Source organism: Phalacrocorax carbo, chromosome 3 (genome assembly GCF_963921805.1).
Source record: "Phalacrocorax carbo chromosome 3, bPhaCar2.1, whole genome shotgun sequence".
Lineage (NCBI taxonomy): Eukaryota > Metazoa > Chordata > Aves > Suliformes > Phalacrocoracidae > Phalacrocorax > Phalacrocorax carbo.
In genome coordinates this window covers 62,275,976-62,302,079 of record NC_087515.1, presented here as the reverse complement: position 1 = coordinate 62,302,079, position 26,104 = coordinate 62,275,976, and the positions used below count along the sequence as shown (strand labels likewise).

The 26,104-nt window shown below is 39.3% G+C and overlaps 2 protein-coding genes across 5 annotated transcripts in view; both read left to right on the top strand.

The window, feature by feature from the left end:
- The window catches only part of PHACTR2 (phosphatase and actin regulator 2), a 143,417-nt gene extending 135,255 nt beyond the window's left edge, over positions 1–8,162 (top strand). For all 4 annotated transcript variants that reach the window (XM_064447127.1, XM_064447124.1, XM_064447126.1 and 1 more), the window contains 2 exons: positions 2,102–2,178; positions 5,916–8,162. In XM_064447127.1, coding sequence (XP_064303197.1) covers positions 2,102–2,178; positions 5,916–5,931 — 93 coding nt within the window. In that variant the 3' untranslated portion in view covers positions 5,932–8,162. The remainder of the gene's footprint in view (positions 1–2,101; positions 2,179–5,915) is intronic.
- An 8,361-nt stretch (positions 8,163–16,523) lies between these two features.
- On the top strand, positions 16,524–26,063 carry LTV1 (LTV1 ribosome biogenesis factor). The gene is made up of 11 exons (XM_064447129.1): positions 16,524–16,745; positions 17,930–18,061; positions 18,559–18,747; positions 19,354–19,441; positions 20,367–20,487; positions 21,275–21,524; positions 22,248–22,375; positions 23,306–23,445; positions 23,720–23,772; positions 24,528–24,728; positions 25,330–26,063. Exons 1-11 carry the CDS (start codon positions 16,743–16,745, stop codon positions 25,441–25,443), a joined length of 1,419 nt encoding a protein of 472 aa, XP_064303199.1. The 5' UTR covers positions 16,524–16,742; the 3' UTR covers positions 25,444–26,063.
- The last annotated feature ends 41 nt before the right edge of the window (positions 26,064–26,104 follow it).

Below are 26,104 nucleotides of genomic sequence, written 5' to 3'. Positions count from 1 at the left end.
CATATTTGCCACTTCCATTATGGCAGTTTAGGCCAGAATTTCTTGCATTTTTAAAGCCTTGCTAAGCTAGGCACACACTGTTAGCGAAGGTGGCCATGACCCATGGAATTCAGACAAGGTTTCTGCAGGCAGAAGCCTGCCTCACTGCCACCAAGAGTTACTTTTGCAGCTCATTAAAGTGAAAAATGGAGAAGTCGCTCCATCCTCCTAAGGGTTCTTGGGCACAACTGTCAGTGCAGGAGCTGACTGTATGTGTGCAGCATGCCATCTTGGTAAGTTTTCCCCCAACATGCTGCAGTTAATAGTTCCTCTGCCTAACTACAAAGGATGAGACAAATGATTCTGTGATTCTCTTTTAAAAACCAAATCAGTCAAAGATTGCCATAAAAAACTCTTCCATTTCCCTCCTATACCACTTCATAAAAGGAAAGCTGTAGGATTTATGTATCAAAAAGTGCTGGCCCTTAGCACTGGATCTGAAGCAACTTTTATGGAAATCCTATGAGATGTGTTTGTCATGAAAAGTGATATGTGCAAGAGCCCGCTGTCTTGTGGGTAAGAACTGTGAAGCACTGATTTTATTTCCACTTCTATTTTAATATTAATGCCAGCTCACCTGATAATCAAAGGAGAATGTCATATCAAGTCAAGGTGGAGACATTAAAAATGTACCCAGAAGTGTTTGTAAATGTCGGTTCTAAGAGGTGCTGAGCACATTCTAGTCCTCAGGTAGTCTGTGGGAGGTTAGATCACCCAGCAACCCCACTTTCACCTAGGTCCAACCAGGGTAAACTGCACTAGAAAAACACTTGTGTTTCCTACCTACTTTAGGGTAGCAGTTTTTAATCTGATTTCATTTCGTAACGAAGAGGTGCCCAAGGCTGGTTCTGTGATCCCCATGTTTGTTGGCCTCAGCAGAAAGGCAGACCTTGGGCTGCCAGGAAACTCCCTTGCCCTTTTTTCCCAAGGAAGTAATTTTTCTAATGCCAGTGGGAGCAGAAAATTGTACTGGAACTATATTATGGAGCTGGAGCTCTGGTGTCTTTGCTGCTGATTTGGTGCTCAGAAATGGCTGTCTCTTTCCTAGCTATTACAGAAGCCTCATGTAAGCATGCTGTTGTGGCTAAACAGAACCATCCCCTGCTTAAAATGAGGTTTCTCATTTATGAGACCGCAGTCTGGTGATGCTATAATTTAATCATGCTGCTTGTCTGTTTTGCATTGAAAGGCATGCATACCAGATGAGATTTCTTTAGGGATTAATGAAATTATACTGCTTTTATTTAAAATGGTGAAAGAGTGAGTAAGAATAAACTGTCATTTCATTTCACAGTGAAGGTAGGAAAGCGCATGGCATAGAAACAAAAGTCCTTGTAGTATATATTAGAATATTTCAGAAATTGCATGTATTATCTGATGAACTAAATTGCTTATCGCTCTTCTAACATAAGCAACAAGTTGTTTACAAAGTGCACTGATTTTCTGCTGTTCTTTAGTATATGCTAACTGAAAACACAAGCCTTAAATGCCCAAATATTTCATGTAATTTTACATAAAACTGATCAAACCGAGTGACTAGTTCCACTTAAAAAATCCTATTCATCTTGCATTCCTGAATTCCTGTCTTCAGTGGGGAGATACAAGGCCCCTGCTGTGTGTACAGTGCCTGTGCAGGCAGCATGACGCACCAGCTCCTCAGGGGCTGTGCCTGGAGATGTAATCCCCTCGGATTGCACACCCAGCAGGTGACTGTTGAGGTAACCCAGTCCCTTGCCCGTTTTTATCTGTAGCAAGTGCCGCATTTCGGTGGTGGGTTGGTTCACCCATTGCAGTAGATTTGGTGTTTCTTTGTGTATTGTTAGTGTTTGGTGCTTTGGGCCTCTTTGTAGTGTATTACTGCTTCAAATAGCTGTAATTGAAAAAAGTCATTCGTGTTGATGAGGAGAAATATATAAGAGATGTGGCTGTGGATTACAGTAAGGGAGACTGTAAAATGGGAACTGTAAGGGAACCTGCAAGAGTAGGGCCAGGTTCCTCTCAGACTCTACTTGCTTTAAGATTCATATTTCTCATGACTGCATATGTCATTGTTGTTTATTAGGCAGCAATACGGAAAGAACTGAATGAATTTAAAAGCACAGAAATGGAAGTACATGAAGAAAGTCGGCAATTTACCAGGTGGGTGAATCCCTCTTCATGCATAAGTCAGAGACATGAGTATGACAGGGAACCCCTGCCTTTCTGCAAGGCCTCTGCAGTTGTATCATGACTTGCATGGATTCCTACCACAAGTCCCCTTGAATCCCACCAGAATCCCACCACTGATTCTGTTGGGATTCCCAGTGTTGCTGGCTCCGTCCCTGAAGCTGGGTAATTGACACAGCAGTGAAGGTGACTGCAGTGGATCAGCTGCTACGTGGAAAAAAGATTGTTTGGGACATCTGAAAAATAATCCTTTGAAGGGACTCAGCGTTTCTCACAGATGAAGTTAAGAGTCCTTAGGCACAAAAACAATGGCATGTCCTTCTTTGGCAGTACTCCCTTGCTCATGAAAGTATACATTTTAGTAGATGTGTTTGGTTAGTGAAAACTAGATGATGTGTTGAACATCAGAAAAGCTCACCCATGTTCTGGGGAGCTTCCTAAGGGTCACCTAGGCTCCTGGCAGCAGTTTCTGGGGAACAAGACAGATTCTAATATCTTTGCTACTTTCAATGTGTTAATCTGGATTTGGTTTGTTCTCTGCTTTGGTTAACACCAAGGTGTTGTCTGAAGCATTACTATTTAAAGAGCTCTGAAGTGTCCACGATTTTTAGCAGGAGCTCAAATTTGGCAGAGTTATTCCTAGGGGCAGGGAGGCACTTTCTGCCATCCCCATGGCATCCGTCAGTATTTTTTTAAGTTATAAAGACTGAAAATTGCCACCAGTGAGAAAAACTTGCTCTTGGGATTAACCAACATCACATACATAGTAGTATGGTCTTCACTTCCATGCAGAGTTAAGTCAGATAAAAATAATTGCCCAAGTCTGGGTCCCTTCCTGTTCCCACTACTGTTTCAATCAAACTCAGCATCAGAGCAAGTGAGTGTGAATCCTGTAATGAAAGAGAGTGTCACAAGGGAAATTGACAAGGGGAGATGGGTGCTTGGTAATTTCTGGCATCTCCTAGTTCAGTGCTTGATTTCACAACTTCAGTGATTTTTTTTCTTACCAAAACATGGATTTTTTCTATAATACTAGAAACTCACTGCAGTGTAGACATATCATGGATAAATTAATTTTTAGAAAAACAAACCAGTTTCACAGACAGCAAACCTAAGCCAGGAGATGAAGTATGAGGCAGAGTTTTAATCTTGCATCACATTCTGAACATTAGAAAATGTCCTTTTCAAACATGGATTTGTATATTTTCATTTGGCTTCTGATGTCATTTTCTCTTCAGGTAGTGGGTAGTATATCTTCTTTAGAATATATAAAAATACTACTTGAAAAAAATTAGCATCCCGAAGGAGAGAAGGAAAACGAGCAGGAATAGAAACCTGGCTGTGTGCTGAGAGAGATGGAGTGCAACCCCCTGCTTACATTGTTATGTTTTTGAGTTGCATTGCAATATAGAAGCGTAAGTACAGCTAGGCATGAGTCACACAAAAAGAATTGGTTATTTTTTCATGAGAATTGAAAACAGTTGAGACGGATTACAATTGGATTCTTGAGAGCTGAACCAAAAATATGAGGGATCCAATGGAGTGATAAATGAGTTAAAAAGTGAATTATGTTTTTTGAGAAGGGCTTTGGAATATGGAGTAAAAAATAGGCACAGCCAAATTGTCATAAATATAGGCAATGATTCTATAGGGTCCTGGAAGAATTTCAACCTGAGGGAAATCAGGCGCACTCTGTTCCCTCTCCACCCTCTCTTTTTTTCATTGGTCGTGTTGTAGAACCACTGCACAGAAGTCAGCAGAGTAACACTAGAAGAAGCTAATTAAGAGCAGAATTAGATGCAGATGTTTTAAGTCAATTGCAATTTTGAAAATAAAAAGAGATTCTGTTTCCTCTGGGACCTCTCATTAGCAATTATGTAGTTCACCACTACATTTGGATTGATACAACAGAAGTGATTTGTTTTAAGAAAACTGTAGGCAAAAGTTGCTAGCCAGAGAATGAATTACTCATCTTTTCATTTTTTTTTCAAGGAGATCACTGAGAGAATATAAACCAAAAGGCACTTGCATTGGCAGATGGTTAACAAAGGCTTATTCGTGAAGCTCTATGGTAGAATGAGACAAGAAGGAAGCTGCCTATTAAACAAAAATAGCTTATAGCATATAGTTTCTTCTATTTTTACATATTGAATATAAGACACTAATATTACAACCAGTATTTACAATATCTTTGAATTGTTAAAATTCACTGTTAAACTTGGGAAAGAAAAAACACTGGTTTTCATTGTTCATAATTTACCATAATGGCTGTCAGTTGAATTGTTTCTATACTCCCAATAATTTAGACCGATTCCTTCTGTTACGAAATAACAGTGTCTTGAATCCAAGACACTGAGTTCCTAAAAATAAATAAATAAAAGTTTGAGAAGAGGATATTAGTAGATGTTTATAAAGAGTTTCTAATGGAAATGCTATATATAGTCCAATATATAGTTATTCTACACCAATACAAAAAGCCAGTGTCTTTTCTGCAAGGCACTGTACCCTCGCTTAGCAGATAAGCTGCATACCTATGACAGTCAGCTCTTGTGTACGCCTCCTTTCTTTGAGAAGTACATCCCTGTATTGTACTGTACCACATTACAGGGGTCATGTGTGGCTTGTTTCTTTTCTCTTCTCTGGAACTGCTAAGAGAAAATGTGCCAAACAAAAACTTACGTAAATCTACTGTGTTAGGCACATCACTACCTATGCTGTTGTAAATTTGCCCCATCTTACCTCATGGATAGATGCATTTTTAAAGTCATTTAAACAGAGATTTAGAAGTGTGGTGGTCGATATGTTGAACACCTGATACTGATGCCCTTCTTGCCTTTGAGTCATTACGTTTAAGCTGAGTTAGAATTTCAATTGCTGTAGGTTCCTAAGTTATTCTAGAAAAGGTTGGTAACACACTTTGAAGCAACCCACCTCACTATCCATCATACAGGCCATCTGGAGTGATGTACACACCCTACCTAAAAGTCTAAAAAATAGTGAGGTGTATTTGGACCTTCATGTGCCACAGCTGGTTGCTGTTAATAGGAAGAAAGCATCTGCAGTGCTATAAAATTTGTTGCTTACTTAAAAAAATCCAAAATTTTTGTTAGCTTCATTTTGCAGAAGGATTAAAAACCAGAAATTTAAGTTTTACGGCTTAGCAAAGCTTTTCTGATTTACTGACAGTGTCTCCAAATAGTGGATGCAACCGTGGCTAAATCTATATTGGTAAACAAAACAGACTGGAGACTCTTCTCTGGCCCTGAGGCCAGCAGGCTTGGGACAGCTTGAATCCATACAGTTAACTTCTTCCCCCCCACCCAAAAACAGGGTGATGCCCCCCCCCCATACGCAGCCTGCCTATTGGCCTGTGCTAATCCCAGCCATGCCCAGGCAGTATCTGGAAGAGTGCTGGTTGACCCAAGCAAAACTGTGCCAGGGACCACAGTAAGAGGTTAATGGTATGGAGAGACAGACATATACCATACATGCCCGAGCCATGCCATAGCCCTGTTTGGTTTCCTAGTAGAGAGAGAGAGACAGACAGTGGGGGGTGATAGGGCTGACTCTAATCCAATGTAGACCAGGAAAATCAGGAATAACTCTGTTCAAGCAACTAAAATAAACAACTGTGAGAGCAGGATGAGGATTGGTGTCATTGTCAGTTTAAATAATATAATTCTAAGTTTTTAAATGATTTATCATTTCAGGTTTCATCGTCCGTAACTGTTTGACCACACCCCATATTTCATGTAACAGTTTTCTTTGGGGAAATCATTGTGTCCTGAAGACCTGAGATTGCACTGGAACTTGACTGAGTGTGAGTGTGTGCTACAGCTTACCCTGAGGGTAACGAACGATGTGGCCCTTGTCTTTACCAATGGACAAATTATTTGTCTAGGAGGAGAACCCACATGAAGTGTTTGTCAGTGTTAAGACAAACCATGGTTCTGTGGCTAGCCCACACAAATGAATCGGTGGACTTCTTCGGAGCTCCACAAGTCAGGAAGAGCTGAAGACAATCGCTTGAGAGCCTGCTACCAGGAACTCATCAGACTTCATAGCGTTGTGACTGAGGGTAACTGAGAGGGAGGAGTGTGAAGAGGACTGAGAGCATGGGGGAGGAGAGACTTTGCTTGTCAGTCCACAGAGAAAAGTGGAATGGATGGGACTGCTTAACGATGCACTTGGCCAGTGGGAGGAATTGTTTTAAAAAAAAAAAGATGAGAGTATGAGCAACTGTGCATGTATTTTGTTTAGTGGCTGCAGCCTGTCTTAGAAAGACAGCAAGCCACAGGTCCTCATGTCATCAGTACTTTAGTGAAGAACTGTAATTTTCTCTGGTGCCAGTAAATACAGTTGCCAGAAATTAGTCCTAGTATAACTCAGCTGTCTTTTTTAAAATTGCAACGAGCATGCTTCAGGAAACTACACCAAACATTCATACAGAACAAGTCATATATTTTTGGGTTTTTAATGTTGACGTACTCTGGATGCTCAGAAATACATAAACAGGATTTGAAGGACAAATAACGTGACACTATGAATGCAATTAAATGCTTCATGTTTAGAAACACTCCTTGCTGTCACTTGCCATTCAAACCACAGGGATCATCATCTCTCTCACCTGTGGCAGGCAGTGCTGACAATTTTGACATCATGCTAGTGGGAATCCAAAATCAGAATTGAAATTGGGTACAAAAGTGTTCACTGGTGGGCTTCAGCAGTGATTACTAATGTGACTTCTCATGTTTAAAGACTCTTGCACTGCTTGGAAGAAGAGCTCCCAGATGTGTCAGTATGTCTTCAGCCAGTGGTTTTGTAAAAGCAAATGGAAAATCCTTAGAGTGTCTGCAGCCTGTTTTGTTGAGTGTGAAGAATGCTTCTTAGATTAATAATTTTTTATACTATCTTGAAATTGTATATGTGAATACAGTACTATTAAAATTAAGTGGTATGGAGTGTGAAAGGCAATACATGGTTTTTCTAAGTTGGCCCAAAAGCCTATTAAAAAGCCTGTGGCGTTGTTTACACTAAGAAATTCTCTTTCTTATATTAGCACTTATTTATCCTTTGAATTAATGTACACAACATTTTTGGGGGGTCTGGAATTCACATATGCATACATTTAAAGCAGTATTACTATATATTTGCTATTTATCCTTTCTAATGTGTGTACATATTACAATTTATTTTTGTCTTTTATGTGCCCTGTTTAGTTTTTAATTATGAAGTGTAAGTATTTCTTTTTCAGGCAACAAAAGGTCTGTGTAGATGTCATTTTTACCTCAGAACCTGCAGTAGATTCTTGTGGAATGTTTTTAGGTTATAAAATTGAAGGTTGCTGTTTTAGATGTCAGCCTAAAGGCAGGAAGGCAATTTGGTGGCTAAAATTAGATCTCCCTCTTTACTGATATTTACAAGACCAGGTTTGCATAAATGGAGTGGATTATTTTAGCAAAGAGCAATTCTAGTAACAGGAGAGTGCTTTGCAACAGCTGGCACTCTATTATTTTTAAAGACAGTGACAAACCTTTTTTAAAAAACATAGATGTATATGACACTTAGGATCACTTAACATTTTAATAAAAACCCAATGACGGATGGACCCCAAACTATCAATAACCAAATAAAATAACCATCTACATGCTTGCAGCAAAGAAGAGGAAGCAGCACCTTCTTTTTTTAATGGAATCAATAAGAGGCATTAGGATTCCATTTGCAGAAAACAGTTTAGCTTCTGTGAACCCATCATTTTATAAATATAGAAACACCACTTCGACATCAAGGAAGAAGCGAAAATGTATTCTTTGGCACTAAATCATGGAGGAATGATCAGGCCATTAGAGTTAAGGTTTGTCAGCAATTCTGGTAGAATCCTAAGTTTTTTTTTTTAGAATTTTAGAGTAAACTTAAAAACTTACAGTAGCACTTAATAAATAGTTCTCCTGATTAAACTTTTTGTTGTCGTTGTTGCCAAATTTAGAAATGTGTGTCCAAAATCCTATAGAGGCCTACTATGTTGACTTTGAAGTATAAAACACAGTAAGTATTTCACTTCAAAGGAAACAAGTGGAGCAATTAAATAGACCTCAGTGTTGCCTTAATCACTTTCAAACATTTGAAAGCAGCCAAGATACTAAAGGCAGGAAGGTAGCTGTTGCACAGGCAGCATAACTTGGACAGAGGTGAAGTCAGACTGTACAGACTTTATATATGACAGTAGTTCCACTGACATGCCAGGATACATACGGGTTACATAAGCGAACCATAACTTTTTAAACTCTTAGGATGAAGTGAATGAATTGAGTTTGCAAGAAGACATACCTCTATACTAGGCCTGGACCATGGATGGCAAGACATGTGGCACCTTCTCATTTAAGAATTAAAACACAAAGATGAGGATACAGCTTCTGGCTCTAACTTCTTCAAGCAGCATTTTGACAGAAGACATGAGGATACGTAGGTGAGGTATTACTTAGGCTTCTTCTATCCTCCTTCTGGATTTGGATTTGGGGTTTTTGTAAAGTATTCACTACAAGCCATTGCTAGAGGCAGACTACTAGCCTGGATAGAGATGCTGAGCTAATCTTTAATTTCATATGTAATTTCTTAATATTTTTGTGATAAAATGTCAGATGCATTCTTTGGCCCACAATTCAGCAAACTGGTTAAGCAAATTTATGTAACTGGACAAAAAGAGTTGTCTTTATTGGGTCTTATGTAAAAATGTAGTATATTTGCAGAATTAGAACTATAAAATATCCATTGTGTATTGTACCCACACACAGACTTCGAATTGTATATACTATTTTTATAATATCAACTGGCAGAAAACCAACAGCTGTAAAGTGTTATCCATGCAATAAAAAATAACAAGATTTTGGTATGTCACTGTGTGCAGTGAAGCAAGTTTGCTTTACCTTATTGAGCTGCCTGTAGTCAGTTTATCTCCTAGTCCTCTGTATTGATTTCAAATGTCTTCAAGTTGCTACAACAGCCTGTTGGAAATAATACATCATGTACCTAACTCTCTAGGGTGCTGCATTGCCTGTAAGAAGGGGAAGATCAGGATAAGTCGTGAGAAATTCTTGAGTGAGTAATCCTTGAGGAAAAAAATAAAAATATGTAAAAAAGGCAAAGAAAAAAAATAACACTTTCCATGCAACACATAGTACAGTCCAGCTTGCTAAAAGGGATGAATGTGTTAATTTTTATCAACTTGGACAAATCCTTTAAATATCATCCACAACATATGACAAACCTTACACACATACCTATATTCCACAGAATCAGGTATGAACTCAATGCTTACATCCACACAAAGGGAAAACGAGTAGCTTAAACATTTATTAGTAGGATCACGCATCCCAGCATGTTGCTGTGAGTGCAGAAGAATGGATACTTAATTAAATCCTAATTCATTCTTCACATAACAAATTGAAATGGTTCTAGAATGTCTCCCATCTCTCTCTTCTTTCAGGTAATATATATTAGTCCTTATAACTGAAATTCATTGTTTCAAATGAAGAATAGTCTGTCTGAATTTCCTCTAATTGTGACCTGTGTTGACTCAACGAGTACCAAAAAAAGAATTATTTAAGCTAAATGATATGATTATTTACACTAAATACCATTTTGACCAATGATTTGAAACAAGGTAGGACCAGGAGCAGTGTCTCTTCAAAATCACTGAATTATTCAGAGCCGTTTGTAGGTCCACCAGATTGCATTTATTTGTTGGGTTTAGCCTTTACCTACAGTTGTGTGTGTCCTTTGCTGTGGTGGACTTTACTGACTTCTGATGTGGTGTGGGGCAGGGCAGCCCAACCTTCTGCTTCGGCCACGCTGGGCAGCTCTTAGAGAAGCACCACAACCTCAGTGTTGACATGTAAAAACCGTATCGGATGACTTTTTTTTTTACTTTTTTGTTTTCCCCCTTGAAAACCAAATTAAAGCTGTGAAACAAAGGGAGGAAGATGTCCCTGATACTACAGAAATTAGAGCCCTCCTTCCAGGGGTGATTAGTGCTTTGTTTCCAGCAGGGATGTTTCAAACCCACATCTTGTCACTAGTAATACAACAGCTATGTCAGAGAACTTGGTTTGAAATAGCTGTCACTTAACCTGATGATAAATATGGTCTGAGCCACATTTTCATATCATCTTAAATGGAAAGAAGATCCAGCTAGCACAGATTAAAAAGGTGGATCTCGTCTGGCAGCCTGGGACTCAACCGAAACCCCCTCATCAGCTGCAGCTGGCAGCCGGTCGGAGGCAGGGTAGGGAGAGCCACGCTGTCACTGCGGTACCTGGCAGACTGTACCAGGACAGGTCTGGCTGACCACTGCTGGCATCCTAAGTAGAGACTAGAATATGAGCCCATGTCCTGGCACCTGTTAACACTTTAACGATACAGTAAAACAAACTGAAAGTCTACTTTTGCATTAAATTGTCAGGTATACCAGAACTGCGTCTTTTAATGCTTTCACGTCATCTGTTTTTATTCATATCTCAAGGAGTTAAGACCTGTGCCACTGCTGTAAACTAAAATAAAGACATACTCAGGGTAGAAAACAGAATAAATTTGCCTCCTGCCTTTAGAAGCTCCCACATTTAGCTCCATTATCGTTGCTACCCTTATTCTTATTGTACAAAACTCAGTACAATGCTCACTGCTGGGACCTAGCTTTTGATGAACAAGAACAAAAAGTTTGTATTAGGTTAATATTAAAATATTTTGAGGATCAAATAAAAAGCAAAGTAAATTCCCCAGAATAGTTTAAATCTTCTATTTAACAGGTGTCTGTAAAAAAAATCTCATGGAAGTATAGCTATACAGAAAATGGGAGAGATGTATTAAAAAGAAAATATTTCACTGTAATGTTTTGACAGGTTTCTATTTATTAACTTTAATGATTAGTAAGATCTTGTTTCACTTTGTCAGTGTTCCCATCTTGTTTCAGGATTATAATGGAAATAGAGCTCATATGAACTAGATACAGCATTTCACCAATATTTCATTATTTTCTAGAAGCTAAATATTGCATTGGATAGGAACAAAGAAAGTAATGGTATTCTCTGTATCTCCTTGTTCAATCATTAATTCTTTATATTAAAAGTCAAATTTAACATATTTGAACATTGGTATGATATAGTAAGATGTTGCTGAACATATCTCCTCTTCCTGTCACTACTTTGTGTGGTGGTATATTGATTTGTAAACTTGTATACATTTTTGAATTAAAGAAATACTGTGTTTTGGACAATAACTTTACCTGGTGTGATTTGAAACCCAAAGGTATTAACGGCTTATTCGAATGGGCATCTAACTGTACGAGTGGGGGTGGGGAGGGTGCGGAGACGGAGCATGCTAATTGCCTACAACAGTTTAAGCAGCTCTTAAGATTTTTTTCTTTTTCCCGTAAAAGAGAAGTAGAATTCCATTTACAACCAAACTAAAAATCTAGAAGAGATGCTAGAATGCTGCAGCCCACACTGCTGTACACCCAGGAGCTAATAAATTTGCGTCCCTTCCCAGCCTTTCGTGGAGCAATTGCTCAAACAGTAAATCATGGCAATATTAGTATGTCATGCTTTGTAGGCCCAACTGTGCCTTAAACACTGGCATTCAAGAATGCGTATTTCTCTGGCAGAGCTGCAATACCCTGCGGCGGGGTACTACTGAGTGCTAAGAGTCCTTGCACACATGACTCTTCCACTCACGTCTGCAAGGACACCTCTTGGAGACGACTCCAGTAAGGCGGTGTCATGGTTTTAGATGGGATAGAGTTAATTTTCTTCACTGCAGAGGGCATAGTGCTGTTCTTTGGACTTAGTATGAAAATAATGTTGATAACACACTGATGTAGTTGTTGCTGGGTAAGTGCTTATACTAGTCAAGGACTTTTTTAGCTTCCCATGCTCTGCGGGGTGCACAAGAAGCCGGGAGGGGATGGGGCACAGCTAAGAGAGCGGATTCAAACTGGCCAAAGGGATACTTCATATTATGTAATGTCATGCCCAGTATGTTACCTGGGAGGGGCTGGCTGGGGCTGGAGCAATCGCAGCGTTAGTCAGCGGGTGGTGAGCAATTGCATCATTTCTTGTTTGATGTTTCTTCCCTCCTCCCAAGGTTTCATATCTCTCTCTCTCTCTCTCTCTCTCTCTCGTTATTTTCCTTTTCATTATATGACTATTATTATTATTATTATTATTACTGTTTTATTGTAATTATTAAACTGTTCTTATCTCAACCCACAAGTTTTCTGACTTTGGCCCTTCTGATTCTGTCCCCCATCCCACAGGGGTGGGGGAAGTGAGCGAGTAGCTGTGTGGTATTTAGCTGCTGACTGGGGCTAAACCATGACAGGAGGGCTTGATAACCCATCCACACCAGTGCAGGTGGTTAAGCTCCAGTAGGATCTTATTAGGATCCAGTAAAGCCAGGAGGTTTTTACATGCTGAATGCACTATGAGCAGGATACAATCACCTGAAATTAAATTTTCATGTTAATTCATTGGAGTTAAAATTTTGCAGCACATAATGGAGAGTGTCACCTATTAATAGGCACTAAGCCAGTTCTTAGACTTATTGTTTTATTATTTTGATTAAAAATAGAAAGAAATAATGCTCTAAGTAACACACTCGAATTTCACTAGATGACCCTATTTACAAGTAAAACGAGGCAAACAAAATTCAAGACTTGGTTCCCCACTGCCCTCCATGCTGGATAGTTATTGATAACTATAAAAAATGTATGCGAAACACTATCAGCTTAGAATTGCTGGCATTTTAAAATGTACTTTCCACGTGTTTAATGACTTTCAAAAGATGTGAGGCTGTGTAGAATTAATACCAAAAACTTTTCAGCTTATGCAGTATGTATTTTACATAACAATTATAAAACGAATGCATTTACTTGTATTTTAGCAGCTTGACTTAGAGTGACTGAATATGGTAACTTTAAGATGTGGCTGGTCTGATACTGCATTTTACACAGGTGTTTTGATAAGTGTGAATGTAAATAACTGGAATTGTTACAAATGAATGATAGCTGCTTCTTGGGGTTTTATCTATACTGTAGTATATACCTACAGATACACACACACACACGCGCGCGTATATTCAAACATTGTCCTCTGAAAAATAGAATATGAATTATCTTTTTTATATGCTACATATATTATGCTTGTTTATGGTGTTTTTATTTAACAAGCAAAAAAAAAAAGTGTGCTGTCTAGTTTTACAGTACTGGAGGATACTCTTGCTATACACAGTTCCAAGTGCCTTAGACAACTGTTTAGCTCTTTGAATTACAGATATATATGAATGAATACATATATGAAGATAAAATGAAGAAAATCACATCAATAAAATTGTTCAAAAAATCTTCACAGAACATATTTTTTCTTTAATCTCTAGCAAGTACATGTGCATGTATAATGGAGTTAACTTCAGAGAGCAGTTATTTGTTGGAAAGTAGCCTCCAGAGACTGAATTAGAAGTCCCTGTGAATGGAAATGAAAAGCAGGAAAGTTCATGAAACTTTCCTTTGAATTTTGGAACTCCTTCAGGCACACTTGGTAGCTCTCTCATGGGTGGTGTATTCATGCAGAGGTGTGTGTTCAAAGTGGTGGCAGTTATTTTAAAAATACAAAATTAGTGTTGTAGCTTGATGGTTCAGAGACCTAATCTATGCTCCCAGTTTCCTTTTTTTTTTCCTTAATATGAGCAAGAAGTGGTTTCCACTAGTTTCAGTGGAATAACTTCATTGACAGCAGGTTTGCACCAGAATTACACCTACCACACATGGACAGAACTGATCTGCATGGCTGAGGATTCAACCTAGTCTACAGTTTATCTGCCAATGCTTTTTAATTGCTTTATAATAACTTCTGCTTTGCAAGAACTAAGAGAAAAAATAATAGCATAAATTTTCTCACATGGAAGGCAAGTTATTGATTATGTTAAGGAAATGCGTGCTTCCAGCGTATTATTTTTCAAGTGTCTGCCTCAACAGTGAGACTGTTCCAATATTGACTATTCTTCTTCAATAAAGCATAAAATAAGTGGTTAGTGACCTGAGTGCTTTTCACCTCAGTCTCTGTAGTTGCTCTTTGCTGAGTTTAAACTGCAAGGTGTCTCAGCAGAGATCACAATGAGAGAGTACAGCGGGATGGATAGCCATGAAAGGTTTAGAGGGAAGCAGAAGCTTAAGTGTCTCCATCTGAGAGACTCTCTCATACACATTTCACATACACGTAATAATAAATTTTGAATTTTGATATATCATAAATCAGTTGGAAGGAGATGACTCACCCTTAGGCATCAACAAAGGAGGCAATATGATGCATATTATTGCTAAACACTCAATCTTAAAACTAACCTCCAGATGTATTACTCTTCGCATACATCATCAATCTTCTGTGATAAGGGAGCCTGTTGTTTTAATCACAGTGTGAACACCTAATATAGGTCCTTTCCCCTAAACGCTTAGAATCTAAACAGGAAATACAGGGCGGGGGGATGTGAGTTAAAGCAAGACAGAAAACGCTGAGACTTAAAAAACTGAACAGGTAAATTTAACTTACACATATGAAACAGATGATTAGCAACAGAGCTGAAAGCAAAAGCTGATTTTCCCACCTCCAGACTGACAATTATACTCCTAGATGAGATTTGGAGTATATGGAATGACAGTACTGCCACTATTAGATAGGGGGTCACCAGGTGTAGGGGATTGTCAGATGTAATCCTACTACTCTGCACTTCTGTGGATGCCAGAGCTACCTCAGGGACCTGGAAGCAATAAGGAATAATCTAATATACTTCATTACCCTACAGATAAATGCTAAGCACTGCATTTTTAACAGTTGGGTAATTCTGCTCTTAGTTACCTTGTGAAAAGCTAGCTCTGCTGTTCCACCTGTCACTGGGTTTGCAGTATAGACATACTATAGGAAAGGAGTTGCTCCTCTCAGGTGCAGTCCTGAAAAAAACATTCACAGCATTCAGCCAAAGAGTTGCTAACCCTCCCGTACCACGAGGTGTGTGCTACAACCTTCAGCTGGCTGACAGCAGCAAGATACTCACCATGTACCTTTAGGAAGCAAGAGGAAAGGAAGGTCTAGCCTTTGCATGGATATAGGCAGGGATAATTTGAATCCTCTGCATACAGGAGTAATTTCAACAGATGGAGCAGATCAGATTAGTTCCTGCACTTCCCATGAGAGTGTTGTGATGAAACTTGATGGTAAAGATGCAGGACTTCCAAAAACAATAGCCAGAAGAGTGAAAATCTGGGCTCTTTTGGAGCTTTAGTGACACCTACTGAAAAACAATGAAATCCACTCAAATACAATTAGAGCTAATATTTTAAGGTATACATATACGTATATATTTAGCTGCATACATATACACGCATAATATGTGGATAATTCTTTGTTAATTTTCAGTAACAACCTTTCCATAGTTGTTGTTTTAATCGTCTATGTGCACGTGGAAGATTGGTCCCTCTGTGTTTCACACTTCCTTTTTGAAACGTAATGAAACAGTTTTACATCATATTCCTAAAATACCAAGCATAGTTTTTTGGTTTTTCTCAGCAAGGAGCACATATGTGTGTGCCCGTGTTTGCGCCCAGGCATGCTACATGGCATAGGTGCAATTTATGCAGTGTCATATCACCAGCAATAAGAACTCATATATGGCAAAACACCGTTAATATGTATTATTTACACCTGTGCCTTCAAATTCAGCCTGGGTATGAGCTTGTGCAGAGCCACATTGCAAAGGTGCACACCAGTGACCCCTGTGGCACAGCTAGTTGAAGAGGCCTGTTCTGCCGGGCCAGCAGGCGAGTATCGCTGTGCCTCCTATCTCACACAGGTTCTTCATAAGTTTATTGTAGGTTCAAAGTTTATCGCATCTTATTGTAGCGCCCGATCACCTCCCTGCCCCTCTCCCCGGCCGCCCTCAGCCGCCCGCCCCGCCCCGCCCCGCCCCGCCCCGCCCCGCCCCGCCCCGCCCCCAGCAGCAGGAGCAGGGGGTGGAGTCCCAAGCTTAAGCCACGCCTCTCCGCCGGCGAGCCCCGCCCCGCCCCCGCCCCTTTCTGCGAGCCACGGCACGGTCGCTGCGCAGGCGCATTGCCCTTTGGCCCGCTCCCGAGTCCTCCATTGCGGCCCTCTGGCGAGCGGAACCATTCTCCACTATTGGGGGGGGGAGAAGGAGGAAGATATGTATATGAATGGTGAGAGAAAAGCACTCTTCTTGAGCTGACGGAGCCCCTCTTTTATTAAAACGCTATTCAAGTCTGAGCAAACTCTCGCTGTTGTTGTTACTGTGAAAAAAAAGGGTCAAGAGTTGCAGCTGACCGCCTTCCCCCCCCGCCCTTGCTCACTGGTTTATCCCAAGATGGAGGCTGCAGCCGATCGGTGCTGAGGGCCGGTCCGCGTGAGGGCGAGCGGGTTGAGGGGTGCGGGCAGCGGCTTCCCTCGCCGGCGGGCAGCGCGCGCCGCCTGTCCTGTCCTGGCGCCATGGTGAGCAGGGGCGGAGGGCACCGGGCGGCCGCCAGCCGCTCGCTCAGCCACCCACCCACCCACCCGCCTCTCCGCTCTCCCCCAGCCTTTGGGTTGAAATCGGGCCGTTTCCGTAGCGTGGAAACTTGCTGGGCTGTCCGGGGGCTTGCACCGGGCCCGGGCCCGGGCCCGCCACGGGGAGCGGCGGCGGGGGGGCGGGCCGCGGCGGCGTGGGAAAGCGGCGCAGAGGGGCGGCCTGCCTACCTCCCCCGGCGGCGGCCTGGGCCCCGGGGCGCGTGCCGCCGGTAAGCCGACCTGAGAGGTGTTCGTCCGGGTGGCGCGTTGCCTGCTCCCGAAAACTTGCCGTATTTCCTTTTACCGTTGCTCCAAGTATAAGATTTTAAAGAGCGGTTTGGGGTTTTTAACTGAAAACACGTGGCAGCTGATGTGCTCTGGACTTTGATATGACGCGGTGCGTAATGTTGTACGCTTAAAGTTACCAGGTGAAGAACATAGGTTAGGTCTGTAGAGTAGTTTCCGAGTTGCATGCTTCTGCTATTAACACTTTTTCGTAGGTAAGTAAAGCAGGAAATTTTGATAAAAGCGTTTCCCTGGGTCAGATGTGCTAACTTGTAGAAAAGCCTTTTCTACCCAGTTAAGAATGCTTCAGACTTTTGTTGATCCTGAGTGTAGATATATTCTTGATGTTATAGCAAAGTCTGTGTAATGGTGCAGTCGATAGTTTTCATGGCCGATACCAAATTACTGGTGTAGGAACAGCTGCCTAAACAATTTTCAAGAAGCTAGGTGTGTCTAGATGAATTTCCTTATGTCAGTTTCCTGTGTTTCTTGGATGAAGTTTGTTTCAGATTTGACTCAGTGTTTAGAAAGTAGTTACTTTAAAATTCCTTTCTAGGATAATGCCTAACATGTATATGCTACAATCAAATATTAATTGTAGCAATGTATTGCCATTTTGCAGCTGAATACAGCTGCATGTGCTGTTAGAACATACGAAATGGCTGTTGTGCATGTGGTGAGAAGAGTTAGGCTACCACTAGTCTCTTTTTCCTTTGTCTCTAAGTATATGTTTATAAGACATTGCCTTAAAAGGAATATAGAAGCACGCTCCAGGCAAAAGGTTCACTTTAGGTGTATTTAATATTTAATTTGTTATTAATGGTTAACCAAATGTCCTTTTGCAGCCTCACAAGAAGAAAAAGCCCTTCATAGAGAAGAAGAAAGCAGTAACGTTTCACTTAGTGCACAGAAGTCAGAGGGATCCGCTTGCTGCTGATGATACTGCACCCCAGAGAGTTCTGCTGCCTACACAGAAAGTAAATACTTGCTTTAAACATTGAGGTTCATTTAGGTAAGAAATGTTGCAGGAGAGAAAAGTGGATATGCAATCATACAATTAAAAAACATAGTCTGAGAAAAGGTAGTTTTTAGTCCAGCTTATTGAAAAGAAGGGGATGTTGTAGGGAGCTTAATATTTGTGAGTTACTACGTGATGGGCTGAAGGATTACTAACTGGCAGTAGGGATATAAATGTATTTAAAAAACCAATAAAGATTGCCTGACCCACCTTAAAAAAACAGGCTATGTTATGCTGCTTATGGAAAGAGTTGTTTATGGTCCTGCTCAGACACCACCTGAATGCTGAACGAGACAGTTACGCGTTCTAATTGGTGGTGCGTTAGGGTAATGAGTGAGGAGAGGCTACAAGGTCTTTAGAATTCAGGCATTGTCAATAGATGTGTTACTCTTCCTTTTGCTAATAAGTTTTAAATGGACTTAAGTAACTAAATTTATTTCTTTTTACGATTCCAAGGGGCATGAGGAGCAAAGGAGGGAAGAGCAGCGGAAGTATGGAGTCTTCTTTGATGATGACTATGACTATTTGCAGCATCTAAAAGAAGCTTCTGGTCCTTCTGAGCTTGTTCCTTCTGTGCATGGACAGCAAAGCAGAATTGTTGTCACAAGTGAGGGCCACATAGAAGATGAAATTCAGCGGGTTCCAGTAGGTACTATTTTTGCTAATAATAAGTTTATGCTGTTCTTTGGAGTAACCATATATATACTTCAGGCAATGAAGTATGCCATTGCTAGTCAGTCACTTTTAATTGAGGGACTTTGGTTTAACAAAATACTGTCATTTAGTTGAAACAGGTGTTCTTGGTCAGAAACACCTTTTAGGTACAGTTTGGTGATACTACGTAAGATTTAAAGTTTAGATGTGTATGTTAGTAAGCTTTTGATAAGCCTTTCAGTAAAGGGGGAATTTCAAATGTGTGGTAGTGTTCTCTGAAACAAAAAAAAATATTACAAATTTAACTGTTCCTGCAGTACAACCATTCTCTAAAACACTTCAGAGGTGTAAAAATACTGTGTCTATACCTGGAGAATATCAGAGAGATGAGAATTAATACTGCTAATGCTTTACCTAGCTTTCATTGCATAACTGAAAATTTGCCACCAATGAAGGGGTGCTTGTCTTAATATTTAAGTAATACTCACAGAGATTCTTCTGGTCATGTGATTATCTGCACGTTTGCTAATGTGAGCTCAAATGAGAAACTGTGAACAAATATATGGTGGTGATGGGGTTTTTTGTTTCTTTTCTAAGGCTCCATCTATTAAGTTGCCTTCCTCAGTATTTGCCACAGAGTTTGAAGAGGATGTGGGCTTGTTAAATAAAGCTGCTCCTGTTTCAGGTATCATTAAATCTTTTACCTTTCTGTAATGTGAGTTGCCATCTAGGCAGTAGGTGGTAATTATGGGTTTGATTACAGTGTCATATTTGTTTTGGTTTAGAACAGCTCAGTAGCAGACATAAAGAATGATCTATAAGAGGCCTATGTTTCAACTGGAGACCTGTTTCTGTGGTTCACTAATAATAGCTTTTCAGCTTTGCTTGGGGGGTGGAATTCATGAGCTCTTACTCTTGTGTGGCAAATACAAACTAAAAACGGGAAAACTGTAGCTGATACTATTGATTTTATTACTCTATCTGTTTGAATCCAAGTCTGGGACTGGATTTTCACTCTCAAAATTTCTCTTCTCAAATGCTCAGTGGTGTTTACTTCCTTAGTATTCTTTTAGTATTACAGGCTGTAAGAATGCTTTTGTTTTGTATCCATGCTTGCACTGGACATTCACCTTACAGCTATCTAATATTTTATAACAGGGAATAATTGAGGTAGTTCTCTCTGTCCTGACAGGAGGATGCTAAAGACACTTTGGTTAATTGCAGTAGAGAAACACTTCTGACCTTCTCCAATGTAGGGAATTTTAGGGGGTGGGAGCTAGGGTTGGCAGTTGATCATACAATACTTTAACTTGGATATTTTTCCTTCTGTAGTATTCTAAGTAAAGTATATTAAAACACATTTATGGAAGCTTAACAGCTCTGGGGAATGTTGTTTTCTGCATGAGGAAAATTGACAAGAGGCTGGTGACTTGCATGGGCTTGTACCAATCTACAAATTTTATTGAGAGGTTTTGTGATTCTTAGGTTTAGTCTTTCCTTAGTGCAAATTAACAGTCTAGTTGGATTCTGTTTTATAAAGAAAAGTAGCTTCTTAATGTCAGAGAAACTTAAATATTTATGTTTTCTGTTTGGTTTTTTTAACTTTCTAGGGCCACGGCTAGATTTTGACCCTGACATTGTTGCAGCTCTTGATGACGATTTTGACTTTGACAATCCAGACAATATCCTGGAAGATGATTTTGTTCTACAAGCAAATGAACTGCAGAAGGGGTATAAAGCTTTGTAGAACTGTTTGTCATGTGTAAATAGGAATGATGCTATTTGTTATTTTATTTGTTGTTATAGGAAGCAAGAATGGTTTCAGATTTCAAATTGAATCCTTAGCTGTGTTAAAGGAAAAAAATATTACCTTGTGTTATATGGGTGGTAGCTTATAAAATCAAATTTTCATGTGTTATTCAAGAGATGGGTTTCATTTGTTATTTTGAGCTCATGGATTATATGTATTTGTTTACAGATGCAGTGTATGGAATAATAGGATTCTTGAACTATTTAGAACATTACCATCTCTCACGTTTGAAATAAGTCAGTAATGATACTGATGAAGGCTAATGGGTGTTTCCAGAAGCTTTACAAATGCTTCACCTGATATCCCACTGCATATTGTTCAGGTTTTGGTATCATTCCCAACATTCTATGAACAATGAGAAATTTTGCTAGTTTTAATATTCAAGAATGCAGCTGGTATTTTTCTTTTTCCACTTTGACAGGTGTAGCTGTATGTAAACATACTCTCATTCTCAGTGCACAGATGTGTGATCCAACAGTTACCAGGAATGTTTTCAGCTTTCAAACAAACGTATTGTTACGCTGACTTTAGTAGCACCGTTACTGCTAAACTTGTTTTTATTTTACTGGCTTGAAAATAATCACTTTTTATCTTGGCCTCTCAAGATTTGAATCTATTATTGCCAAATGGTGTCAGATAACCCAGCATTGGCCAGAGCTGTGGAAAGGTCCATGTATGATTCTAAAACCATTTTATACTTCTGTTCAGGGGATCAGATGCTGAGGATGAAGATGAATGGGAAGATGTGGAAGACGATAGTGATGAAAAGGATAGTTGTAGTAATGATAAAGACTATGATTCAGAAGGTCCTTTATCAGATGATGGGCTGAATGGACAGACAAAAGAATTTCTTTTTATGCAAGAAGAAACCAGGAGTCGTTTCACGGAATATTCCATGACATCTTCAGTAATAAGAAGGAATGAGCAGTTAACCCTGTTGGATGACAGATTTGAGAAGGTGAGGCGGCTCAAGAATGTAACTGTTAATCATGAACGCTCATGATTAAATGCTTCTTTGTCTTTTTATTCATCTCAAAGTGGTGTCCTGTATCCCTGCCCCAATTCGTACTGCCTTCAGTAGTCAGGGCATTTAACAGCTGTTCTTTGCACATATTCTGCACTTAATATTGTGTGTGCTAAGTGGCTCATATTACATAGTGTTAATTATTATTAAAAGGCCTGACACTGATATTGTTAAACAAAATTATTCCAGTCACTAATCATTCATAGTTGGTGTTACAATTTTATCTGAGAGGCTCAGTTCAATGCACCACGTCACGTACAAGTGCCTGGTAAAGATTCACTTCTTTCACCCCTTCTCTGCAGTGTGCCAAGTATGCATTCATGAAATGATGTCACAGCAGTGGAAATATGGTGTAACTTTTTCCTTGAGCAGCACCAGGCTTTCTCAATGTACAAATTGAAATAACACATCAGAATAAGAAATACTTTCCAGAAGCTGATTTATATATTATTAAAAGATAACTTTGTGACTCTGGTGCTGAAAGAATACTGACAGTAAGAAGGGAATCGTGCTGCAGATGTGTTTGGCAGTTGTTTATCAAGTGAGAGGGGAGAGGAAAAACGGCAAGCAGAAATTAATGTGCAAATCTTCTTTAAGCTAACAAGAAGTTGCATGATAAATGTGATCTAATTACAGATATCCACTTCTTTATTTTAGTTTTTTGAACAATTTGATGAGGATGAAATTGGAGCCTTGGATAATGTGGAGTTAGAAGGCTATATTAATACGGACAATGCTCGGTTGCAGGAAGTCCTGAATGATTACTATAAAGAGAAAGCAAAGAAGTACGTATTCCCAGAAGTACTGCTTCACATAAGTACTTATGTAATCCTGTGTTTATACTGAAAGTTTCTGTATGTTGTTTCCAGTTCATGTACTCGGAGGTTACATCCTGCGGTAAAAAGCAACTACATATGAGTATTAACCATTTTTTTAATGTCACTGAATGTCAGTCTTTGCTTATGCCTCCACTTAATTTTATAATTTCATTTTGTTGGTTTATGTGAAATTATGCTCCTTTTGTAAAATTGTGTTGAATTCAGAGTAAGTAATATCTAGAGGCATTCTTCCTTTTGCTTTTTAGTGTAGCTTACCTTTCTCCTTATACCTTTACTTTTGGTTTTAACAGGCTCTGTAGCCAAGTATATTCTGTCCTGTTGGTATGCAGCTGATTCCACTGTATACCTAGTTACACAATATGGGTGACTGTTGTGTGGGTGCCACTGTTTGCAGCACTGCAAAAATCAGTGCTTATAAAGCAACCCTGTGTCAGTGTAAGGCTACATTTCCACAGTATCTTTACTTTGCCTTGAAGCAGGTGATATTATCCCAAAGTTAAATGGCTAAATGTTCTCACATTAGTCTTATGCTTCCTGACTGAAAGATATGGCAATGTGTCCCTTGTAGTGAAAGATGACTGGTCAGTAGCAGAGCCCATAATCACCTCTAGGGCTGCCTTGATTACAGGCTAAAAAGTATACCCTCTTCTCTTCCTGTCCTCCAATCACAGATTTTGTGTGCCACATAATTTTGAAACGCAGAAATACTGCTTTTGTCAACTGTGTCTCTTGTCCTACTGTTATGGCTTATTTGGGGAGTCTTACGGAAACTTACTTTTGATGCAAGTTTCATGAGGTTTTACTGAGGGGAGACTGCATTTACATAACTACACGTTTTCAAGAAAAGATAAACTTTTTTTTTTCTGGACTTCAAAGTTGTGTGAAATTGGATGCTCTTGAACCCTGTGAAGATATAGACTCTCCTGTGAATGAAGAAAGTGAGGAAGAAAAGGAAGAAATAGTAGCTGTAGTTATTGAAGAACCAAAAGAAAAGTGGGATTGCGAATCCATTTTGAGTAAGTATTTCGGAGTTCACGTGTTTGTTCCTAGGACTTCAAAGTAAATGATAGGTGATCTCGTAACTTTTCTAACAGTGCTTTAGGTAAAATGGTTTATGCTTCTGGAGCACAGCAGCAGGAATTCTTGCTAGATAAAACTACTGGTTTTGTGTGGATAACTTGTGCTATTTTATATCTCGAAAGACTAAATAATAGTACAATTCAAAATAGATTTACCTAATTTCGATTTGCAAGCCCTTCTTCACTACTTTTTTTTTCCTTTGTGACCTAGGTACATATTCAAACTTATATAATCACCCAACACTTATTAAGGAGCCATCAAAGGTAAAATCATTAAACTTATTCTGAGTAACAACCTGGCCTGGGAAAATTTGAGACAAAAGTGATTGTTTTCTCAATGGATATCTGTTTTTAAAAGGAAGAGGGAGCAGAAAAGAGGTTTGGGGAGGGTGCTAGCCTCTGGTATTACTTCTTCACTGAAGAAGGGTTTGGATATTCTTTTTTCTATTAGAAGGAAAATTGAGTAAGTTCAAAATGTCTGTAATAGCTAGGCAGAAACGTAGAGAGGAAGGAACTTATTACTGTCTTATCTGTGATACACCTTTGAGTAATCTGTGTCTCACAACCACATATTAGGTTTTTCTTCTTGAAAATAGGCTTGTCTTTCCCTTCTACAGATTGAAGCAATTTATTCTAGTTCTTTGGCCTTCCAGACGTTCCCCATCATTAGAGCATAGCTTGATGTTCCAGATGTATGAGATTTTGAAAGGAAACCTTTTTCTTGAAAGCTTGTAAAGGAATATTAAGCGCCTACTTAAGTTGGGTTCTTTTTCAGTAATATTTAAATTAAAGGGATAAATGTTTTCTTGTTCTGGGAGGCCAGATTCTGCTCACAGGTGTGTTTGATTTCTTACTTTGGGATTAATGTGCATTTTTCTGAGGGAAGAAAATAGTATGAGGAAACTTGTGTTATTGCTGTTAAATCTGAATCTAATGGTTTTATACTGATAAAGGAGTGCGACGTGCACTTCTTGGAGGGAAAGCTAGGGACCATTAATACAATGCGCTCTCTATTTTAGCCCAAACCAATAAAAGTTTCCCAGAAGACCGGAATTCCCCTATACGTCTTGCCTCAGAAAGGTCTTACCGCTAAGCAGATTGAACGCATGCAAATGATTAATGGCAGTGACCTGCCAAAAGCATCGACACAGCCCCGTCCCAAAGATGAGAGCAAAGAGGATCGCAAAGCTAGAAAACAGGCAATAAAAGAAGAGCGAAAGGTATGCCTTATTTTAAAGAAAACCCTGAGAAACATAGTGTTATCTGAATTCTGTCTTATGAACTTTTTTTAAAGCTCTTTTTTTCTTGTGTCTGGAAATTAATGGGAAAAACTTGCTGGTCTCAAAGGACTAATTATTGCTTTTTTTAAAAAATCTACTGGAAAGAAAGTTAACCTCATAATTTTGTCATCCTAATTTCCTATATGGAAATTTTGGTCTGTTATTGTGGCCACTATTACATATATAACTTCAGAAGGAGCCCTCATATTTCCTTACTATCTAGGGAAGCAAAGAAAACAGTTAAGATGTTTCAGATCACACAAAGTGAAAAAAGTCTCTGAAAGAAATGTGGAAAATCTAATTGGCCACAATTATACACTAGTTGTTTTATTTGGGAGCAGAAATTGCCGGCATATTAGAAGCTTCAGCTAATTAAAGATGATAATCTTGGCTTTACACATATTAATTTGACTACTAATAATTAGTGCCATCAATAATATTACTGTCCAGATTGCTGCTGTCTTCATGATCTAGAACTGTTAATGGCTTCTTTTTGCACATTATGCCTATTTTGTAAAGTTGTAATTATTCATACGCGCAGGAACGCAGAATGGAGAAGAAAGCCAACAAGCTAGCCTTCAAATTGGAGAAAACAAGGCAAGAAAAAGAGTTGCTCAATCTGAAACAAAATGTTCAAGGACTGAAGCTGTCTTGATGAAACTGAGGAACTTCATGTGGAAACATCCTTAAGTTTTCGTTTGTATTGAGAAGGGAACGGCTTTGCCAGTCGTGCTCAAATGCTACTGTAACAGGAACAGTAACTTGTCATTCTTTCTGAAATGAAGTTATACATAAAACAAGGTATTAGTGATGTCTAGTCTGCCGTGAGTGACATGGCAACTGTTACAAAGTTTCATTACAGTAGAGATGTAATAAAATTACAAAAAAATATTTTTCTTACAAGCTATCACTGGACAAAGTTTTATATTTCTTGAATGTATTTGACAAATCAGCAGAATCCTACAGATTTGATCTGATTAGATTCTTCTATTAAATTATTTCCATTTACAAAGCAGTATATCCTTTTATGTCTTCTCTCCCCTATACTGATAATTAAATATAGTTCCTTGATATAGCACAGTTTTGTAAGTTGAGGTCTTTTCACCCACTGCTGAGTTCTTTTCTCGGTTGGTTATTTATTGTTCAGGTACCATTATGAAACATGAAAAATAACCTCTTGTAAACAGGTGTCTGAAAAGCTGCTGTGTTGCTAGGCATCCTCGTTACCTAAGCTGCATTTTTATACTTCTTAGCAAATAAAATCTGTTGCGACAAGTTTTGCAGTTATCGTAGCCTGCAGAAAATGAAATTTTCCA

Excerpts from the sequence above, each read along its gene's own strand:
- LTV1 (XM_064447129.1), top strand. Across the intron at positions 21,525-22,247 it reads TGGATGACAGATTTGAGAAG|TTTTTTGAACAATTTGATGA; the intron begins GTGAGGCGGCTC and ends TCTTTATTTTAG. Across the intron at positions 22,376-23,305 it reads TATAAAGAGAAAGCAAAGAA|TTGTGTGAAATTGGATGCTC; the intron begins GTACGTATTCCC and ends TGGACTTCAAAG.